Source organism: Hylaeus anthracinus, unplaced genomic scaffold (genome assembly GCF_026225885.1).
Source record: "Hylaeus anthracinus isolate JK02 unplaced genomic scaffold, UHH_iyHylAnth1.0_haploid 3, whole genome shotgun sequence".
Classification (NCBI taxonomy): Eukaryota; Metazoa; Arthropoda; class Insecta; order Hymenoptera; family Colletidae; genus Hylaeus; species Hylaeus anthracinus.
The window spans coordinates 4,255,475-4,279,711 of record NW_026535284.1 but is presented as its reverse complement, the minus strand read 5'-3'; the positions used below and the strand labels follow the sequence as shown (position 1 = coordinate 4,279,711).

Here is a 24,237-nt window from a genome sequence, read left to right as displayed (position 1 = left end):
AGGTTGACTGAAATAATTATTTACATAAAGATTATTCCCTATCAAATAAAATGCTATCACCACGAAAGTAACTACGGTATGGTTGGCATGACTGCTCGCGTCCGCTCACTGAGCAGTTATTGGATGCTACCAGGGAGCGGTTGCCATGTTTCGGAGCGTAAAATTGTTCTCACTGAGCGACTTAGTGAGCAGTGGCCTTATTTTCAAATAGTATATAAGTTTATATTTAAAGTACAATAATCAGTTTCTATTGTTTTTATCATTACCCTGAATGTATTATTAAAAATGTTAGAATGAAAGATAACGGATATTAGAGAAACTAATGAGCTTTCGTTTCAATGTTCTTGACACTTAAGTAATAATTATTTTCTGTTTTTATTACGAAAGTAATAATACCATCTTTATAAGCAGATTTTTATTCAAAATGTACAGATAATAACCAAGATTATATATGAATATTCCTTAATAAAAAATTGCCTAAAAAGAAAATAGAGCATTTATTTAAAAAGAAATGGGACAATTTCATAATACAATTTCATAAAATAAACATTTTCTAATTTATAAGCTGACGTATCAATCAATAATTATAAGTCTACGTTTTCGTGTTGCTTTTACGACCATAAACGGTAATTAATTTTCTTACAATATTAGTTAGATATTGGAAAATAGGTTTTAATAAAAGAGCACTGTTTGTTTTTTCATTTTAATCTGTTTTATATTGGTTACCGCACCTATTGGTACAGTATTACTTGTTACAATTCACCAGTCATGCACATATGTATTCATTTATTTATTCACATCATTTTATTATTCATTCATTATTCATACTATCGTTTTAATTATTCATTATTTATTCATATCACATTTATATGTTTTTACAACTTAACACAATTCTTAACTTCTTATAGTAAATTTCTTTACACGTCTGTTGGGGCCCGCTGGTCTCCCTATAACTCGGGTACCTCGAGTTCGCTAAGCCCGTACTGTAGCTACCATCAAACATAGCTACAGCCCCTGAGGGATAGTTTAATGTTTAATGGGTAAACATCAAGAGTAAACATCATGACTCATGGACCATATTTGTATTATACAGGGTGTCCCAAAAATGTTGTAACACATTGAAAGGGGTGGTACGGGAGGTGATTTGAAACAACTTTTTCCTTAGCGAAATTGTTGTCCGAGGCTTCGTTGAGGAGATATTAACGGAAAACACTGACCAATCAGAGCGCGCGTATACCAGTGGAGCGGCCGCGGTAGCGAAGGCTACGAGCTAAGCGGCCGCTCTCGTACGCGAACAAGTGGCTCGACGTGCATGGAGGGACATTGGACGCTTAGCTCGTAGCCTTCGCTACCACGGCCGCTCCAACGGTATACGCGCGCTCTGATTGGTTGGGGTTTTCTCTTAATATTTCCATAACGAAGCCTCGGACAACATTTTCGCTAAGGAAAAAGTTGTTTCAAATCACCTCCCGTACCACCCCTTTCAATGTGTTACAACATTTTTGGGACACCCTGTATAGCAGCATATCACACAGCGCAAGGAGGGTAGTAGAATATCGCGATACTCGGGTTAACTTTCGTTTCTATTGTTATACATTGGAAATCGTGATGCACGATGAATACATGTACACTTCGAAATACCGAGAGTTAGTCACAATTTCTGCAATATATACCATAGTTATTCACGATCACGCAATCATTTCTGAATCAGTTGGAGTTATTTTAATGTGCTTCGAGACTCCAACATTGATCTCAACATATAAGTATGTTGCTAAGTAAAGAGAGCTCGCCAGGTGCAAGCACTGTGACAGAAAAGAGATGATATAAATTTAAAAAAAAAAAAAGAAAAACGGTAAAGTCGCTGATGATAGAAGCAGAGGTAGGAGAATAAAGAATGAGGAGAAAAACAGATAGATGGACGCGTATATATATAGTTTTGTACTCGTAGAGTGGGAGGGTGTTGAAGATGAGGGGATAGCGGACTATTCTCGGAGTTGGTTCGGTACGTTTTCCCTCTCTTCCAAATTCGGCGGCCGTAAACGTCAGTAAGCCTTTGTAAATTGCAACGAATAGTTCAAAGAATTGCTCCTCTTTATCGTTTCGTTTATGTTTCAATTGTTGTAGCCGAGTGTGTTACGAGTGCCTAAGTGAAAATCACACTTTAAAGAGACTTTATACCGTGACTAAGAGCAAAAACGTGTTTGGTGGTTTCATTTCAATTTTGCGAGAAAGGTAATAAACTATCGTGGTAACGGTTAAAATATCACCAATAACACTCACTGTTCGAAAGGAAAGAAATTCTAGTTCTTAATTTTTTCATGTATAGTTTACCCGTTTCTGTAATTGATAGCTTCAACCAGGTTGATAGTGTCACTTATACGTGTACAGTTTACAGTGATACAGTTAGACACCGCCGAAATGGTTTTCTTAGCACAGACGTATAAAAAAACGAGCAGCTTCCGGGAATTTTTTTTAAAGTAACTTTTAAACAAATATTGAATTTATATTGACCAATATAGTTGATGTATATTTCAATATATTTAGTAATTTTTTAGTTAATTTCCAATTGCATAAACGCGTGAACGCAGGAACTTTTGTCAGCGATGCACCCGCTCGGTTTGCGTTTCACGCAGGGCGTATCATTCCTCGTAGAATGGCCGGTAAAAAAGAAACGACATACGGTTATTTTCGTTGTAAAATTTGTCGGGACAATCCTTAACGCTAAGGACGCGTTCTTGAAATTTAGAGCGCAAAGCAGGGTCATTTTACGAAAATAGGTATCGGTGAAAAGACAAATATTCTTACAGTAGACGTTTCTAAATTTAAAGAAGCATCTATATCAATTTGACGTTTCCCTGAATCTAATAGCCGTATCATTGGTGATTCATATTCGGGGATATTCTTGTTCGTTGCATCTTCGATTCTCCATTATCGATATTTTTTTATAAACACTGTGTACGTCTGACAAATTTTGAAGCATCGGTACCAGTTGGTATTTAATCGAATAATGACATGAGAAATGTCGAAAAATATCGTCCAGATTTTAATAATGAAAATGAAACAATTTATTAACAGCTCTACTCGTGGCCACGTCAAGGATTGTTGCAACAATATGTATTTAACCGTTCACACTACGAGCACTTTTTGCGCCTGTAGGTAGTAAACTTCGGCCACTTTAAGGTAATGCTCAGCAAATTATTACAATTCATTGTATTTTAAATTTGCTAACACGGGTAGTATAATTTCTCTCGAAACAAAAACAAGAAAAAAGTTTTATAAAGATTTTTATAAAGATTAATTCAAATAAGTCATTTCTTTAATTTATTTAAATCATAAATATGACATTTTTATTCTTGTAGAAAGAGAAAAAAAAAGGTACGAAAATATGTTTCGTAAGGATAATGATACTTGTAGGCCCATTGGGCCTTACCAGACTACCATCATCCCTAGCTAGAGTACCAGAAAAAAGAGCGATAAGAGAACTCGAATAATAAGAATATATCACGAAAAAGAGAAAAAAGTATATATGGAATCTGTGTTTAAACGATGTTGGTCATGGTCATTGCCGTTTAGCAACAATTCGAACACGGAGAGAGGGGACAGGGCAAGAGTGAGAAAGGAAAGCCTTGCATTTGTATTCGTCCTCAACTCTGTCCAAACTATCCAAAATGCAATCGCGTTCACTCGCAACAATTTCGACGAAACGAAAAGGTGAAAGCGAGGCTTTCTTTTTCGACTTCTTGAAGCCGCCTGAACACAAGTACTTACACGCATTGCTGCAGTGGTGTATGCAACTAGAGGGGCAAACTCTGCTCGGCTCACTCATAAGCTAATCTGGCCACCGTGGTCGCGGCCCTGTATTTACTCGATGGCCCACTTTCTGCCCAGTCGTGAATTAAAGCTTCGCAATTTGTGTCATTATTAACAATATCGACGCCACCGTACGAAATAGAATAGAATACGTAAAATAGGTATTTCAGTAGGAACTAAAATGTTTGAATATATCAGGTGTAGACATTAATTCTGTGCTTTACCAATTTTTTTATGTGAAAAAGAACCGATATAGTTGTAAAACAAAATTTCAAAGCAATCTGTGGGGTTTAATACTATGTTGATGTTTTAATGTAACAAAATGTCGAATAAATATTTTTACTTAAACCAGAGTTACAAATGACTGAATTTTAAAGCACAAAATTGATTTCTACACCTAATACATCGTCAATATCGTAATCAAGTGTCGATGATTCCTTCTGCGGAATAGTTGCCTTCTATTTCCATTTTTGGGGCGATCCTACTTTTATCGACAGGTTTTACCTTCCATTCCCAAAGCGTAACAACTAGCGAATAAGAGTTGGCGCTCAAACACGCTTGTAGAGACGTCACACTGATCGCATTGTTTATTTGACTATTCCATAAGGGTCTATGTTAAAATTACAAATTTTTGATGTTGTTTTGCACTTAAAAAAAAAATACATGTCGAATCGAGTAACCTCCTCCTTTTCGAAGTCGGTTAAAAATTGAAGAAGGGTTTAGTCGTCTAAATTGTTAGCTCTCTGTAACGAAACTGTCGTCGAGTGCAAAGGGTTAAAGGTTTGATTTGCATTAAGGGGGTATCCTGAATTAGGAGGTCTAAAAAAAGCGGTTTTTCGTGAATTTTTTTAAGATGGAAAAAAATAATTAATTCTATCGATCTTTTTATTCTATTTTCATACATATTTGAGTAGTCTGTACAAATTTTTTCAAGAAGAAATATTCAAATTGAATCGACTACGAAGCACATTTGTAGAGCACCTCACAATTGAAACCTCCTATCGGCGGGAAAGATGCAGGTCGTAATATTGGTTTGACACAAAAAAAACCAAAAGAAATTTTCATTTACATACATTTTTCTTCTATGCGAACCAAGAAAACCCCGCAAAAATGGTGAAATGTGAAATTACTGCAAGTTTGAAAAAAAGAATGAGTTCTCTGGGTGAAAAAAGTCACTTTAACTTGATAAAAAAGTTGTTTAAAATTTTGTTTGCATGAATTTTCAGAGTTCACATAGAAGAAAAATGTATGAAAATGAAAATTTTTTTTGTTTTTTTTGTGTCAAACCAAAATTACGACATGCATCTTCCCCGCTGATAGGAGGTTTTAATTGTGAGGTGCTCTACAAATGTGCTTCGTAGTCGATTCAATTTGAATATTTCTTGTTGAAAAAATTTGTACAGACTACTCAAATATGTATGAAAATAGGATAAAAAGTTCGATAGAATTAATTTTTTTTTTCCATCCTAAAAAAATTCACGAAAACAGCTTTTTTTTAAACCTCCCAATTCAGGATACCCCCTTAACACGTTGACTGCCAGAGAAATATTCTTGAAAATTTCTGCTAGGATTAAATATTATTCAGACTATTGGAGACTACATAATCAAACATCCGTGGTGGTATTCATTTTTGTAACTTCATCAAGATACACGAATTTCATTTAAATTCATTTCCTGTGAAGCTTAACTTTCAGAATTAATGTTTTTAGTTCTTCAGTGAAAAGCACTGTCACCCACATATGGGTGACGTGGCGATCAACGTGTTAAGGGAGCATAACACTGTAACGACTCTAAAACCAGAGACATTTTGAAAAATTCCTAATAAAGAAATAATGTCATTAAAATTTGACACAACATTCTTGAAATGTATACCTTTCGTGAAATGGCACAAAAAAATATCGATTTGTGTAACAATTTTTGTGTCGTGCCCCCTGAACGAAAACATAATTTATTATAACGAAACTATTTGCTGCAGCTGTCACATTTGTAACGCATTCCACATAATGTTTGGTAAATTGCATTCTTGGAAGGTGGAACGGTTTCTATGGTTATTACCGTGCTATATTATAAACTAACAAAACAGTTCACCGACTGGTAGTGGTTGCATATCCCACCGCTCCCTCGGTCGCAGATACACTGCTGACATCAGCTCTGTTTAGACTGCTATCGCGCGGGAATATATGTGCATCTTATGTCTATAAAAAGATTAAATCAGAGCTTATGAAAGTGTACAGTGTTCACTTTCCGATATTACAGGATAATTAAATTTAATAGTATTTTTTTATTTTCATATTACTAGTACTGTACTTGAAAGTCACCTGTCGGGTGCAAAGCATTAAGGGAGGAAGACTATCTAAGACGGTCCGAAGGAGGTGCATATTCGAAAATTATGTTTGGCTAAACCGAACATTTTCTTGCAACAAGTTGTAAAGTATTCGAAAGAATGTTTCTTAGCACATGTGTTGGTATTTTTGTATTTAAATATATCTTAAATTAACAAAGTTCTGACGTTGTCATCGTTTGAAAAATTTTTAGTAAATAACTGTAATAGTTATAATATATAATAGCACGTTATAAATGTTAGTTATAGATTTACGTACCTGTGGTACCGGCTCTTCTCCTCGGCGGTCGGTTTTTAAATGCCGGAAATCCCGATCTGTATTACCTGTGTGCGACGCGCCACCTTCCCCTTCCACTACGGAATCGCGCGGGCCACAATGGCGCCACGAACTTAAACCGACCATTTCTTTTCGCACACGACGACATGTACAGAGTGTTTCGTTTAAATTGGATTGATTAAATATCTCATGAGGGAATGAAGCTATCGAAACAAAAAAAGGTTTCCATAAAACGTATTTCGTTCAAATGAACAAATTATATGGCATAAATAATTTTACTGTGCGTTAAGTAGTGTGTTTCAGAAACTCATTAAGGGGTAAAACCACTCTAGAGGCCGAAAAAAAGACCTAAATTTGACAATTTATTTTGGGAGTGTGACAAGTGGAATAGAATTTCTTTTCAGAGGGTTTATTTAACATATATTGAAGAACGAAAAACAATTTTTTTATTGTCATTTTCATACAAAATGGCGGCGACAGAGCCCGTCGTCGAAAACAGCTTTATGAAAACACCACCACGAGAGAACGGATTTCTCGGCATCTATGAGTCATGGAACAAAAACTAAAGAAAATGTATATTCTATATACAATTGGCTTTAAAAGTACGTAGAGTTTTTCTTCTTAATCAATTTTTGTGGAAATGGCGCACTTTGTAACCAATGAATTGACTTTTTGCCCTAAAAATGAGCATTACATTGCTTATAAAAAAAAAGTTTACATTCAATCAAAAAACGGCTACGTACTTCCAAAGAGAATGTTGTTGTGAAGCTACTGTTAAAATTTCAAATCGATCCATACAATAGCCACTGAGAAATCCGTCTTCCCAGTTTGGAATAAGTGGTTTCGAGAAAAACGCGTTTAAAGTTTTATAAACACTTTAATCGCACTTCGAGGCGCTGCGGCAAAATCGATAATTGAACCTTTTAACATTTGTTTTTCACTATATCTCACATGACATATTGTTTTGATGACCCTAAAGTATCGTTTAAGCAAAAAAAAAAAAATCGATTTTTTGAAAATCCTAGAGTGGTTTTACCCTTTAATTTCTTCAAACAGAACCTGATATATTTTTGTCCACAATATATAGTATCAATTATTTTAATAAAATATACAACGTTTTAAAAATAGTTCGCGTTGAAAAACTGGAGCATTTTTGTCAAAGGATTACTAACTATAACCCAAATATTCTTTCAGTGGGTGACCTACAGGCGCAGAAAAGAGCTCGAAGTATAGAGGGTTAATAGTAAAGCAGTGATATGTTCATATACTGTACATGCAGGGTGTTTCGAGAATGGCGGTACAAGCGAGCAATGGCGACTCCCCCCAAAAAATAAGTCGAACGTGTGAAATAAAATTTGTTCATATGAGGCATCGTTTTCAAGAAAATCAAGTACAAATGTACTAACTGAAAGTTTTGTCATTATGTGTTTCTGTATTTCTGGAGTATATTACTTGTTTCTTTTTTTTTTTTTTATTGTTCAAAGGACAACACGATGTTTTCCTTTAATTATTTAACACATCTGTCGTCTCTGGAATATTGTTATAATCATGTTGCAGTATTCATGATTGGTGTACCTTGACATCGTTAGAGAACAGAAGAGATTAATAGTATAAATTGAGAGTAAGAATGATAACAGATACAACAAGAAGTAGACAATGATTACCCATGTTTATAAATACAAACACGAGCAGAAGCAGAAGTCCGACATGACGAAACTTACAGTTGGTACATTTTTACTCGAGAGATTCTCAAACTCAATTTTCACGAAAACGATGCAGCGTACAACAAAACTTGATTCCTAACCTTCGACTCATTTTTCCACGAGAAATCACCCACTACTAGATTGTACAACCGTTGCTGGTACGCCCTGTATAGTCTCATCATAGTCGTACAAATGAAAGTGCAAATAAACCTACTATTTCTGTAAACATAGCCACAGCTGATAAGTTTCTTCATACAATACTATTAAACATTATACACACAATATTTTCTATATACACACTTACCAAGTATACTAACATACTGAAATAGAACATCGTAGAGAGATAAGTAAAGGAAGTAAAGGAGTGAAAGAGCTGCAGGAGTCGATGTAGATAGGGAGAGGAGTGGGAGATTAAACGAGCGAGGGAGAGGGAGAGAGAGAGAGAGAGAGAGAGAGAGAAATGTGGTCAGGTTGAAGCAGAGAAGAACTGCGCAGGCCGTACACGCACACACACACACACAAACAGAAAATTCCACCTCCATCGTGCTCACCATACCGATCTCCCGTAGGAGTGAACCGGCCGATAAAATGTGCGAGAACGATAAGTCAGTCACACACGAGAACGCCGAGGAAGAGGACGACATGTTCGAGCAGAATTTACTCGAAGAGGCAGAATGGAAACGCATTCAACAGAACACATTCACGAGATGGGCGAACGAGAAACTGAAGTCAATAAACGAGCACATCGATGACTTGGAGTCGGATTTGTCGGATGGGCTCAGATTGATAAGTCTGATCGAGGTGCTGGCACAGAAGAAACTACCTAAGCACAATCAGAGGCCGACCTTCAGGTCGCAAAAACTGGAGAATGTGGCCGTGGTTTTGAAGTTTTTGGACGACGAGGGGATAAGGATCATTAATATAGGTGAGTGACGTTCTTCTTCTTGCTAAGTATATTCAGTGTTCTGTGATTAAAAAACTGATATTCTTTTCAAAGTAGAGAGACGTGGAAATGGAATATTCGTAGATTTGAACAGTAACTAAATTTAGAAAAATGTATACAAATCATTTGTGTCAATATCAACGTATCAAAGATATATTGCTTTTTTTTAAATTTAATTTTAATATTTAATTGAGTAGAGCTACAGAGTATTGTTTGCATCCAGCATGTATCAGGTGCTCCAAACTCCGAAATTGTTTATTTGAACTAGTTTTCAAGTAGAAATCTATAGCGGTATGCTTAATGTTTTGGGTGTCAATAATTCTTTTAGAAACGGTGGGTTCTGTGATAATTAAATATCTAAATATAAATGTGCTGTAATCGTAAAATTGTACAAAGTGTTAACATAAATCGTTGACACAGGGAATTAATAAAGTATGATAAGACATGGGAATGTTTCGTTTAAATATTTATAGTGAATATCAGAAATGTGACTTGTGCGAAATTTTAAGAAAATTCGTAGAATCTTCTTTCTTTTTACTCGAACTGGACGCGGCACACGTTGCTAGGAAATGGAGCAACTTAGTTTTCACGCGAAAAAACAGACATAAATACGTGCATATTGACAGAAATAAATATAAATATTTAACAGAAATATAAACCGTTAAAATAGAAATTAAACAATGGTATTCGTTTTCTGTTCTGGTGGTCAGCTTATTTGAATAAAATAAATTTCTATTTAGCTTATTTATACAAACTTTTAAGCTTCAGAAATTAAGAGTTTGTAATTTTATATTAACTGATGGTTCTGTAATTTAGTTAAAGTTACAGTTTTTTACCTTCTTTGTGTAATTTTCTAATAAATAAACGAGTTAAACAGACGTTTAAGTTCATATGCTAAATATAGTCATTTTCTCACGTTTCCGTTTCACTGACGTAATTACAGTCAACTTCAATTATCCGAACTGATTGCGGCACACGTTGTTCAGATAATCGAGTGACTTAGTTTTCGCACATAAGAACATATACAAATAAATACGTCGCGATAATATAATTCAAGGCCATTCAATAGAAATTAAATAATTGTTTGTAGTCTCTGTTCATTTATTTAATAATATATTGTTTTGAATCTGAATAATATTAATAAATTACACGGTGTCCCAAAAATGTTGTAACACATTGAAAGGGGTGGTACGGGAGGTGATTTGAAACAACTTTTTCCTTAGCGAAAATGTTGTCCGAGGCTTTGTTGAGGAGATATTAAGAGAAAACCCCGACCAATCAGAGCGCGCGTATACCGGTGGAGCGGCCGCGGTAGCGAAGGCTACCAGCTAAGCGGCCGCGCTTGTACGCGAACAAGTGACTCAACGTGCATCGAAGGCCATTGATGCGGCCGCTAAGCACATAGCCTTCGCTACTGCGGCCGCTCCAACGGTATCCACGCGCTCTGATTGGTCAATGTTTTCCGTTAATATCTCCTCAACGAAGCCTCGGACAACATTTTCGCTAAGGAAAAAGTTGTTTCAAATCACCTCCCGAACCCACCCACTTCAAGGTGTTACAACATTTTTGGGACACCCTGTATATTTTATCTTATTTATATTAATTAACTATATCGTAATCATATCTATCTGATAAATTCGTTTACCTTATTTAATACAACTTACTTAAATATCAAAAATAAAAAATTTATAATTTAAAAATGAATAACTCTTTTTTTTTTAAATTAACGCAGCAATTTTATCTTATCTTTGTGGTTTTGTAAATACTTTTGTACGTCGTCAATTTATTACATTTACTTTTTATTTTTTATATATTGTAATTTATGATATAAATATTCCTTGTCTCTCGTAAATGTAGAAATTTTTATTTTCTCACGTTTTCGTGTCACCGGCATTTCCTCATAGGAAATACAAATTTACCGATAAAATCTGACCTGTAAATGCTACTGAACAAGCTAGGAATTCATGTACACGAAGGACGCACTTGACATGTCGTAGAGGAAGATGAAACGTGTAAGCAAAATGTAAACATTGTGTCGTATAAACACATTGGACATATTTCTTGTTCTTATTTACTTGTCGATATTGTCCTGATAATCGAATGTTCTGTTAATCGATGTTGAAAAATGTTGATCGATGTTGCAATAATCGAATTTCTCGATAATTAGAAGTTGGACAATCGATTGTTTTATTAATTGGTGTTCTGATAATCTTGATTCTAGTGTATTCTTATTTGAAACGTCAGTTTTCAGATCACGTTTTGAATTTAATACAACGAAAAAGTATAAAACGTGAGCATTCGAAATTTGGCATAAGCGTACATTCATGTTTCAAGAAAGTACACACAAATTTTGAGTGCAGTTATCTCGCGTGTTTGCAAGGATATTAACATTTCACGGAAATTGTTATATTAACGAACACCTTGCCAATGACCATGATCTTGACATACGGTGACTGTCATTTGAAACCGTACACCTACTGCTTTTAGTGTCGTGTATTTTCTTACTGATGATGCCATGCGCACATCATCGGAGAATGTGCTCCTGCTCGCATCGATTAAAACTCATATACAGGCACGTAGCTTAAAAATTCATTATTTAATGCGTAACAAAAATATAATAAAAAGTTTAGTAATATTCGGTAAATGGAACGAAATTTGATTTTATGTATTAAATTAACTGCCAGTAAAAATCGTACAAAAGACCTAAGATACAAATTTATAATAATATGTATATAAATAATTAATATTAATACTTTGAAAAATAATGAAATGTATTTTCAATACCGCCTTTACTAGATTTTTTTGTTACACATCAAATGAAGAAATAATGATCTATATGCCTGTTTGTGAGCACTAATTACTTGATAACATTCTCACGTTTTATAGAAAAAAGAAACGAAACAAATTGTGTATTATTCACAGGCCAAAGAGAAAACGTCATTCAATGGTCTTAAAGCTACTTATCAAGAAATTTTATTCTCAATGTAAGAAGTTACTAGTCGATCAAGTGCTTTCACACTAATATTTAAAAAAATTCAAAAAGTGAAGTTAATCGATTTAGTTTCTGAACGGCTTATTGGTCGAACATCGTGCAAATATTTGCCTACTGAGCAAGTTTCGCCTTACATAGACGCACTGACACACAAGAAATGTATTTTCACAGAGTCGCTAAACTGCTGGCTCGGCCTGACTCGGCGTTATCTCCGATACCCGGTCGAGGGTGTTTCAAACGAATAATGAGTTCCAAAAACAGAAAAATAAAAATTCCGTATCTTTTCATTCTCATTACAAAATTATTTTAATTGGGTGAATCATTGGTTTCTTATGAAAATAGTACTACTAGCTCTGTTAACGTAACTGCTGAAGGCATTCTACTGTAATTGCCACCGCTACTAGCAACATTGTTATTTTATAAGCGTTACTAAAAAAAAAACTGACAAATTTTGACTATACTGTTACTTCGATATTTATCGCGAACTTACTGTTTAACTTTGTAGAAATATCGCGATGTATTTACTGACTTTATTCTTCGGTTATAATATAAAGGTGAAAGTGTAGAAAGTTCGACGTGTAAATTACTTTGACCAGTAAAAATCGATGAAAAAACTTTTTTTTTTTTGGATACTCGCAATTATCGATTATCGTGGTGAATTCGACCGTTCACAACTGTTCAGATATAAGTAGCGTCGTCTCCTCTCGATTCGAATGACGCATCGAGAGTGTCAACGATTTTCTCGGCTGCATTTCTTGCCGAGTTTAGACCATAACGTCATTGATTGCTAATCGGTTACGTCATGAGACTCTACACACACGAGAGAATAGTTGGTAGACGACTAACCGTTTCTAGTATCCCAGTTATAAATATTCATTGTTAAGAAAGTTTAAATTCACAAGACACCTATAAGACTTTGTAACAATTTCGCTTTTCTCATTGTATGAGGTGTTTCGTTTAACGCGAAATAGCTTAATGAGGGGATGATGTTATCGAACAAATGTTTCTACAAAAGTTATGTGGTACAAAAGCATTGCAAGGAGTAAATAATTTTTTTCTAAATGAAGTAATGGTGGAGATTTCGAAAAATAAATTAATTCCTTCAAATGGAACGTTACACATTTTTATCCATAATGAGATATAGCATTTGTTTAGACGAGCTCATTTACCTATCACACGAGGTTATTTAGTGTAATGTAAAGTCTTGAATTGAAGTTTGTAGTAGGTAGGTTTAACGCAATCCGCGAGTCGGTTTCAGTTCGGATTTTCGTTAAGTAAACGTTTCCTTAATAAATAATTAGAACCGCACCATTTCCTTTAGAAACTTATAATCTCCGTATGATATATATATTTGCTTCCTGGTTCCAACTGTTATATTGTCGATATTTCCTGTAGATCCCCAGACGAAGCAGTAACCATTAGTTCATTAGTAGAAATAATTCTAACAGATGGCATTTCTATGCATTCAATAAGCGATCTTGTTCATCGCTAATTAATTCGATAAGAAACGATCTTCCGTTAAGTTAATTGTTTTCGAGAAAAATGATTGAATATAGCTATGATTTACACGTGTCCAAGATAGTTTCCTCCCTTAGGGTGTCATGCTCGGTCAGAAGGCTGAATTGTTACGAAAGTTTGATATTTTATTTCTAATAAATGCATTTACATACTTTCATGAAATTAACTGGTGCGACGAAATCTTCGTCAACTACAAGCAGATTGGCTTGAAATTTTCAGAGATCATTTCTATCATCATATGATAAAAAAAAGCTCGAAAATTTCAAGGTTTCTGAGTATGCCTCCGTAAGAGGGTCATCCCGTTCGACGGCCGTTTTTTTTAAGGTCTTCTCGGAATTTTTTATAGCAAAATGAAAAAACACAGAGCTTCCAAATTTGTACTATATATTTATTCAGCCTATAACTGTAACTATGAATTTTTTTAAACAAAAATATAACGTAGATCACGAGATTTATCTGAATAAATATATAGTAAAAATTTGGAAAATCTGTTTTTTTCATTTCGCTATAAAAAATTCCGAGAAGACCTTAAAAAAATCGCCGTCACACGGGATGACCCCCTCAACTCTTTGCGGCACAGGAATTCAGGTCATAAAATAGACCCGTGTTGCGCAGGAATTTTATTGCGTTTTAAATCAAACAAAATTGTTATATTTTTACTAATAAAGGTATCACACCTATACACGTGCAGCTATTGAAAAATTTCGAGGTGGAATTAAAAATGTCCCACCATGCATTACGGTCCATCAAAAAGGTGGGACACTTTTAATTCCACCGTGCCCCAAAGAGTTAAACCAGTGCACGTGTAACGTTGTGAAAGAAAATTAATTTCGAACGAGCACTCTAAACTTCGCTCCATTGTGCAAGTATACATCCGTACATCCGTAGTGTAAGTATGATGGTATCGACGTGTTTTACAGATTCGACGGATATCGTCGATTGCAAAGTGAAATTAATACTTGGTTTGATATGGAGGTTGATCCTTCATTACTCCATTTCGATGCCAATGTGGGAAGAGGAGGACAGCGGGCAACCCGATCACCGCGCAACGCCGAAGCAAAGATTAATGGGTTGGATACAATCGAAACTCCCAGATCTGCCCGTTTCCAACTTCACTTCCGATTGGAACGACGGTCGTGCCGTAGGCGCTCTTGTAGACGCCGTTGCACCAGGTTTGTGTCCAGATTGGCAAAACTGGAATCCCAAGAATGCTGTAAAAAATGCTTCCGAGGCGATGGGATTAGCTGACGATTGGCTGAATATTCCACAGGTTTGTATGTTTTAACGGTATATGCGGTACACAGGCTGGACCACGCAATTTCCACACCTTTATCAGCTCCTAAAGTATGGATTGCATGACAGAATTTTTCGTACAAGAGTTATACAGGGTGCGGCAGAAATAACTCCCACATTTTAAAAAACGATTGAAAAAAAATGGTACGAGATAACACCAGATACTTTTTATTTCTTAAATCTAGATATAAAAAAGTATTTTTTACTTTATGTTTTAAAAATTATGTCGTCCAAATGATGGCCTTTACTGGCGATACACATTTGGAATCGTTCTTGAAAGTTTTATATCACTCTCGCTAGCATTTCGGGGGAAATTCTTTCAATTTCCTCTTGGATGGCCTCCTTTAGTTCATTCAAGGACCAAGGACGATGTTTGAAAATCTCGGTCTTGAGGTATCCCCGCAGAAAAAAGTCACATGAACTTAAATTCGCCGAGCTACGGTCCATACAGGGCGTCGTCAGCGCGAAATGTTGCAGATGGTGTTTCCGGATCGAGTGATTTCTTTACGCGAAAGAATTCCGTGGCCATCGTAGCTCGGCGGATTTAAGTCCATGTGACTTTTTTCTGGGGTGATACCTCAAGACCGAGATTTTCAAATATCGTCCTTGGTCCTTGAATGAATTAAAGGAGGCCATTCAAGAGGAAATTGAAAGAATTTCCCTCGAAATGCTAGCGAGAGTGATGGAAAACTTTCAAGAACGATTCCAAATGTGTATCGCCCGTAAAGGCCACCATTTGGATTACATAATTTTTAAAACATAAAGTAAAAAAAACTTTTGTATATCTAAATTTAAGAAATAAAAAGTATCTGGTGTTATCTCGTAGCACTTTTTTTCAATCGTTTTTTTAAAATGTGGGAGTTATTTCTGCCGCACCCTGTATGGTATAAAGGGACACATTATGCACGCGTTCCTTCTTTAGGTGGAGGCGTTTTGGAGATTTCAAGGTCAATTTCGTTATTTTCAATAGAATCCTATATTTTTTTATGTCTATGTATCCAATCATGTAGAATTCGGAGTAAAGAAGTATCGACCTCTATTAACCGTGAACCCAACATAACAGTATCGTTTCGTTTCTCGACAATTTGTCTCTTGTATGACTTGAGTAGGCGCTGACTTTCCTTACTGCGACGAAAAGTCATCGAGAAGAAATCGTTGAACTTTCCACTATATGAATGCTAAGTGATTTTTCTCAGACCCCGCGTAATTAGAGATGAAAGTTTTCTTTACCTGTACGACAATCTAAGTCTACTATAATTGATAATTAGTTTGTTGCATTGCGCAAGACAATTGAAATACATAGAAAGGATGAGAGTATGTCATACGATCATGGGTCCAGAAATTCTTTCTTTCCGTAATATACGCGCTCCGGTCGAGAAGCATCCGACCTTATTTTTGTCTCGGGAACCATTTAAAGCAGAAAGGTAATACTCGGCTTTATATAGCTGTAAACCTTACTTTACGTACGTGATTTTTTCCAGTTTCCTTGGGTGAGTCAGTCGGCTCTCAGACAGCTCATGCGTGTGGTTATGTAACACAAGCTTGTCGCTTTCTCTGTATTAAGTTTTGCTAAAATATGGGTGATCCCCAAGGTGAAACAATTCGTACATTTCGTTAGACTTTAAGCAGTTGTACTATGAGAACCGCACGAACCAAATAACGACTTAACCGGTTTAACGCTAAACCTACCGAGGTTTCATTTGTACCCATTTTTACTGTGCTCGAGCAAAGTATTTCACGTGGTACTACATTAAATAATGCACGAAACAATTGTAGTCGTGGTAGATTTAGCGTTAAAGATGTCTGAATTTTATTTGAGAATGACAGACATTTCATGACCATGTGCAGTCTAGGTCATCCGTTAAAATCGCATGTACGAAATAATGCACGAAACAATTGTAGTCGTGGTAGATTTCGCGTTGAAGATGACTGAATTTTATTTGAGAACGATAGACATTTCATGACCATGTGCAGTCTAGGTCATCTGTCAAAATCGCATGTACGAACCCGTTACTAGTTACGATGTCATTAGCAGATTTCTCAGGGGGCCAACCGACGGTGTTCCATGATTAAATAGCCTATTTTGTCAGTGACATCTGAATTTCGGCTCGAGATGCACAAAGTGATGCAGTAGCCTTGTTCAGTCATCGTGTTCGAAGCGTAGCTCTGCGATGAGCACATGTTGTACAACTACATACATCAGATACCTGGCAATTACAGAGTCACTCACGAGAGCTGAAAAGGTGACGCATACAGAGTGAGGTGTACTACTGTACGACTGTCGATTTGAAACGGTTTCCGAGAAAAACTATGAGGTCGGTGAGACGTTTTGATCTGACCACGTAAACATGGAATTTCGATAGTGATAAGTCTAGAATTGGAAGTACTATTATCAATTTCTTTGTATCGCAAGAAAACTATAACGGTGCTTAGGTCAACTTAACAGGGACATCAGCGAGCGGTCGTCTGTACAAGTTGATATACACCTCTGCCGATAAACATATGCGAATACTTATTACTAGACTGCGGATCTTTATGAAAAATAAAATCTTCGCGAAAGTGCCTAAAAAAATTGAACCTAAATAGGAATTTATTTTATTCTGCAAATATTATAACATGAACTTTACTTTTAATCTTTTTTATATTCTTGCATATTGTTTGCATTTTGTAGTTTCTTGCGCATTCAAATTTCCTATAAATGCATAAAGATCCGCGGTCTACTTATTACCTTTACTGTCCAACTCAATTGTTTATTTATAAATGAAAAATATCGACTTTACTGCTTTGATCGCACGCTGCAGACCGTCGAGAATACTATTTCAGAGTCACAAGACGATGTTTCCGTAAATATATCGCCGATGTATAAGAATTTTTGTTACGCTTCATAGTATCAAGTGAACAGAAGTTACGGTAGCTAAAAATTGATAGATCTAGTTAGTTAAATATACATTAAGGGTGTTTAGACCCTGTCTGTCGCCACAGCTAAAAGATGTAGGAAAACGATGTAATAATTCAATGATGTAATTTATTTTTTATAGCTTATTAAACCGGAAGAAATGGCCGATCCGAACATAGATGAAATGTCGATGATGACGTATTTGTCTCAGTACCCGAACGCGAAATTGAAGCCAGGCGCACCTCTTCGACCGTCTTCAAATCAAAATAAGTAAGGAAAAACATACAAATATACAATATGCATATATAATATACATATGTAATTTTTTATAACAATTTGTATCGCAGAGTACGCGTTTATGGTCCGGGTATCGAGCCTACTGGCCCAGTCGCAAACGCTCCAGCTAATTTCACCGTCGAAACATTCTCTGCTGGCAAAGGAAATGTCGACGTGATCGTCGAAGACCCTGAAGGAAATAAAGTACCGGTAAAAATAATTTTCTACGATAGATAGATTTGAATTTTGTTATGCTTCTTTGATAGCGAACCTCGGAGATATATTCTACGCGACGCGTGGGCTACTTATTATGATGCGATGTGCATTCACATTTCTCGAGGACCGACTCTTTTATCTTGATATAAATAAACGCACATTTATTATCTTATAGTTTTAACCTTTCGCGGAACAAATTTTATATACATCTTCTTTTATATATTTAATAGAGTACATACAATCCAAAGCAATTTTTATCCATATTTTTATCCTAATTATGATGAGTGAATATTGCTTAGAAGATTAAATATATAAGATCAAGATCACTAAGTTTTATACCTATGTAATAGAAGATACAATAGACGAGTAACTATTTTCAGCAGGAATGGCAACTTCGTTGCACACAGGGCAGCTTTTAAAGCGCATGTGCATATAATTTACTTCCCTTTGTGCATGATACAACGCCTCCGTTAGGCAAGGGTTTCGTGGTGTGTTCTATAAATATAGAACATACATGTACGAGTGGAATCCGCGTGTCTCGTGTCTCTCATGCCTAACAGGAGGACTGAAAAAAAAGATATTCGCCACAATATCCTAAACGTATTCACGTTGTCGGTATTGCTCCGTTGAGTTTGTTTAAGCAAACATTTTGAACAGACTTTTCTCATAATTACACTATATGGTTTTCGGACGATACTGAACGACTATTACTACTTTTTTGTGTAGTGGACTATTTACGAGAACTAACTATCTAGCGTTAAGTTAATACTTTTTTCTAATAAATCGCTAAAAGACGAGGCTTATTCCGCTAACAAAAAAATTATTATTCCTTAATATTCATTAACCTTTCTATTCATATGGTTCGTTTTGTTAAAGGTCGACGTTAGGTTTAACAAAGATAAAAATCTCTCCTACGCCGTGTCGTATACTCCAAGAAATCACGGACCACACAAAGTGAAGATACTGTTCGGTGGAAGGGAAGTTCCAAATAGTCCTTACACGGTCAAAGTAGGCGCACAGGTCGGTGACCCTAGCAAAGTTACAGCAAACGGACCAGGGCTACAACCGGAAGGTGTCGTAGTTAATAAACCCACTTACTTCGACATATTTACGAAAGATGCTGGACGCGGTATTCCTGAAGTTATCATACTCGACCCACAGGTAAAACATTTTCTTAAGTAGTTTCAGTAGCTTTGCAAAGCTGCGAGTCTGGTAATTGTAGAGATTTCTTTCTTAAATTTCGATACGACAATCTTGAAATGTGCATTTCTCGAGAAATGCAAAACAACAAATTGATTTTTTAAAAACATTAAGTTTCGTGCCCCCTTGGAACCGTTTAATCACACAATTATTTAAACGTTATTTGTTTGCAGGGTTCAAAGACGACCGTACCTGTAAAAGTTTATCAAACCTCGCCAGATGTGTGGAGGTGCGAATACACTACCTCCTTTCCGGGTTTACATTCTGTAAATGTATTTTTCGCTCGAAAAGTGACACCTGGAAGTCCTTACGGGGTTAAGGTAGCCCCAGCGTCGGATGCAAAGAAATTCCGAGCTTTCGGACGAGGACTCCTACCGAATGGAGTTCGCGTTAAAGACGACGCAAATTTTGTCATCACTGGGAAGGGTGCTGGCGGTGATGTACCCTGTGTTAAAGTTATTGCTCCTGGCGGCGTTAACTGCCCGGTACAGTAAGTAATCTCACACTTTTATGCGACTATTGGACAAGGGTGAACTCGTTGAAAGGAAGTACGCTTAATTAGAAGATAACAAACATTGATAAATGAACACTTACATACGGAACAAGGGAATAAGATTGTACGACTCGATCCACAATAAGATTATGCGAGAGTGCATGTATTTTATTAATACGAACGGTATTGATAAAAACATGTGAACATTGAAACATTTGCTTGTATTTAGCTGTTTGCAGTTGCTATATTACCTGAATAGCGAGTTTACTCCTTGTTTAGAGAAATTGCACTTAGAAAAACCAAATAATTGAATATTGCGACGCTTGTAGGATCTCTAAAGTTGACCCGCAAACGTACAAGTGCACCTATACACCGATCAAAGAAGGACGACATGTGGTAATGATAACGTCCGGCGGAAAAGAAATTTACAAATCGCCCTTTGAAGTGAACGTTGGCCCCTACAAGGAATCGGCGATCAGAGCTTTCGGTCCCGGCCTTCATACCGGAATAGTCGACCATGTAGCGAAATTCACGGTGGATACGAACGGCGAAACCGGTGGTCTCGGATTTTCGATCGAAGGACCTTCGAAAGCAAAGATTGATTGCCACGACAACGGAGATGGAACGGCGGACGTGTTATATCTACCAACTGCTGTAGGGCAATACGCAGTCCACATACTTTGCGACAACGAAGATATACCGAAGTCACCGTACGTCGCAAACATTTTGCCAAAAACTGACTTCGATCCAAACAAGGTTCGAAATTCTTCTTACAGTTGTGCGTGTTTAACACTAAAGCTACCAAGACGGTCAATTTGACCCATACACTTCAAACTTTTCAAAATCACTCAATCACCAACAATGACTTTACTTACCAAAATTTGGGGATAATGTATTGTAATAGAAAATCAATTGACCACGGTAGCTTTAGTATTAAATGATAAGGTGTAAACAAAGAGTGTTGGAAAGAGTAGCAACAGTGTGTTATCAGTGTGAAATTTAATTAAAAAGGAAGACAAGATTGAGACAGTTTGAATGATAGTCAATAGTTTCTTAACTTCGTTTAAATTTGATTCATATTATTAATTTAGATCAATAAATCTATCTGTTGGTTTAACGATCCTCTACAACATCATGAAAGCTTATAAGAGAGAAATGATCGAATATAATTTTCAGGTTGAAGTGTACGGGCCAGGAGTTCAAGCAGAATCTATTCCCAATGATAAACCAACAAATTTCACAGTAGACGCAAGGAAGGCTGGTCAGGCACCTTTGGAAGTCGCTATTCAAGATGCTCTTGGAAGAAATGTTCCTGTTCGACTAGACGCTACTCAGAATGGAACAGTGCAATGTCAATATACCCCGAAATCTGGATCGCGACATATTATCATGGTCAGATAACTAGAATTACCTTGTTTCTATTTTAACTCTATGCAAACTGAACTGTCATGCGGAGGGTTGACGTGTCTTTTCGATCCCACCTCGATTATTCATAATTAAAATAAATGTTATCCAACTTAGGAAACATAATGTAATACAATTTTGTTGAACGTGATTCGATAGCTTTGAAGATTTGGAGGAATTTTATTGTTGAAAAATTATCTTTCATCTTCATGTCGTATTAATCGTATTTTTGTTATTATTTTTAGGTAAATTACGGCGGCGTAGCTACAAAGGACTCCCCCTATAGGGTGAAAGTAGAGGCACCATTAAATCCTGCTATGGTATATGCCTTCGGGCCTGGTCTTGAAAAAGGGGTGAAGTCGAACATAGCCACACACTTCAACATCGATTGTCGCGAAGCGGGTCCTGGCGAGCTTCGCGTTAATATCATAAATCCGGAGGGGAAAGACATTCCCTTACAGTTGACTGACAACGAGGACGGCACGTACACGGTTGATTATTCTACAACTAAACCAGGAAATTACTTGGTAAATCTGAACTATGGTGGACTGAAAGTACCTCAGTGTCCCATTAAAGTCAACGTTCAACCTCATATAGATGTCTCGAAAATCAAAGTGGAGGGCCTTGCAGAAAGTAAGTAAAAAATTATTTTCTGTACTTTTCATGTAAATGATTTATCGAACATAAATGTAATGCAGGCTTCATCTTTTTGAAAAAAAAACTTGACAAGAAAGTTTTTCACTCATGGTTTCATGAGATATTTTTTGCAGTAGAAATGTTGAAATAATTTAGAGAAATAATCGTTTTTATTTAGATTTCAGAAGAAGTCATTCGTTCGATTCGATTTTAACGACGAAATGAACACATAAAACGAATTTATTTCTAATTTAATTCTAGACGACGTTTCAGCTTAATTTGAACGGAGCTGAAACATCGTCGTAAGATAGCATATACACTTAAATACGCTGAAGACGTATTACTGTTTATAATTGTTGTCCGACCTAACAATTAAATTCATTACACTAGGGTTGATTAGAAAATGTTCACGAATATTTGGAACATGATCATCGATATTATGGCATATTTTCTGTGTAGTGATTTGGGGTACTCGCTGTATATTTTACATAATCCATTTGAAAGGAAAGGAAATGTCCTAGCCGAATGTGTTTCGTCGACGGCAACCATTTATCAACACTATGAAATCGCCATTTTTCATAAAACATTTTCAACTACGTTTCACGAGCAACATATTCCATATCCGTATAATATTCCTCTTTACACAAAACCATTTTTGATACACACTTTTTTGGATAGCTCATCCCCCTCGTGAGATCTGACCATTCCACTTCAAACAAAACACCGTGACATATCACAGAACACTGCAACATATACTTTGTATTAATATGCTACCCTCATACGCGAGTATGATGCAGGTATATTCTGGCAAATCATACTTAAAGAAAAAGCGATCGTGCCAATACTCTTTGTATCCACTGTATATTGCTTAATGCAACAAGAGAATCGGGCACCTAACGACTACATTATGCTTATTTTCTTTCATGCGTGATACACCATAAACTGAGAAGAGAAACATAACAAATCAGAAACTAAATCCGTCTCGCAGCGGCTCCGGTGAACAGCTTGCAGCAGTTCCGCGTAATAACTCAGGACGCGGGGGAAGCGGCGGACCTGCAGGTGGCAATAACGGCTCCTTCCGGAAACCGTGTAAAGGTCCATGTCGTGCCGACCCACGATGGTTACCGAGTCAACTTCACCCCGACAGAGCTTGGCGAATATCTATTGGGAATCAGTTTCGCTGGAGAACCGATATCGAATCAATCTTATCGTATGACCTGCGTCCACGGCTCCGACCCTGAAAAGGTTCGGGCATCTGGACCGGGATTGTCCCACGGAATAATAAATAAACCAGCCGAATTTGTAATCGATACTCGTGGAGCTGGACAGGGTGGTCTCGGTGTCACCGTCGAAGGTCCTTGCGAGGCTGCCATTAATTGTCGCGACAATGGCGATGGGACGTGCTCAGTGGCGTATCTGCCGACAGAGATCGGCGATTACGGCATCAATATCACATTTAACGAGAAACATATTCCCGGATCACCTTTCCAGGCTATTATTGCGAAGGATACGGATTTGTCGAAGATCAAAGTCACCGGGGATGGCATTCAACCACACGGTACCGTCGATCGTGTTACTGTGAGGTTTTGCTTTGATTGACGTATTTTGTATTTTGCATTTCGTGTACAGTGTCGATATCGTATCGGTGAATTGGATGAAGTATAACTCGAGAACAGTTCAAGGTGATCGCGTTATTTATTCTCGAGATAGAGATCAACTCGTTGAATTTGCTTAAATATATTATCGCGAAGTTAATCCAAATTTGTCGATATACTAAACAGTACTAATACCTCCGAGTGGAGAATCCGTTTAAACTTTAAATAAACATACTCTACCCATAAACATTGGGAATAGATTATTTATAGTATTCTTAATCAAATGTGATTGTGTAATAAGTTTATCTTCACATTTACAATGAACGATAATATATTTGTTATGCTTGTACCAATTCGCTATTTAAATTCAAAATTTTGTACAAATTTAAATGCTTTCATCCAATTCATTTTCAACATATTATAGAAAGGATCTAGTAGGATAAGGATAGGCAATCGGCCCTCACCCCAATTTTCATTGCTATTATGTGCCGTGCAATGCTTTTCATCTAAAACCCCCCTGTTTAAGGGTAATATGATAGTAAACACCCTTAACTTTATTATTGTTTTTCTCGGTTACTATTTCGAATATTTAAATTCTGCAAAAACGAAAATATTCGTAGTACTTATAAACTGCATCTCATGTA

At 36.4% G+C, this 24,237-nt stretch overlaps 1 protein-coding gene and 1 long non-coding RNA gene across 2 annotated transcripts in view; one reads left to right on the top strand and one right to left on the bottom strand.

The window, feature by feature from the left end:
• The first annotated feature begins 2,108 nt into the window (after positions 1-2,108).
• Positions 2,109-24,237, top strand: part of LOC128894409 (filamin-A) — a 59,898-nt gene continuing 37,769 nt past the window's right edge. The window contains exons 1-10 of the mRNA XM_054156124.1: positions 2,109-2,232; positions 8,701-9,056; positions 14,505-14,854; positions 17,916-18,043; positions 18,121-18,259; positions 19,142-19,426; positions 19,639-19,955; positions 20,288-20,714; positions 21,135-21,350; positions 21,608-21,995. Coding sequence (XP_054012099.1) covers positions 8,720-9,056; positions 14,505-14,854; positions 17,916-18,043; positions 18,121-18,259; positions 19,142-19,426; positions 19,639-19,955; positions 20,288-20,714; positions 21,135-21,350; positions 21,608-21,995 — 2,587 coding nt within the window. The 5' untranslated portion in view covers positions 2,109-2,232; positions 8,701-8,719. The remainder of the gene's footprint in view (positions 2,233-8,700; positions 9,057-14,504; positions 14,855-17,915; positions 18,044-18,120; positions 18,260-19,141; positions 19,427-19,638; positions 19,956-20,287; positions 20,715-21,134; positions 21,351-21,607; positions 21,996-24,237) is intronic.
• LOC128894440 (uncharacterized) lies at positions 5,366-6,880 on the bottom strand. Its single transcript, XR_008461551.1, has 3 exons — positions 6,411-6,880; positions 5,683-6,005; positions 5,366-5,600 (listed from the first exon to the last, which is right to left on the bottom strand). It is a non-coding gene; the product is annotated as an uncharacterized LOC128894440 (long non-coding RNA).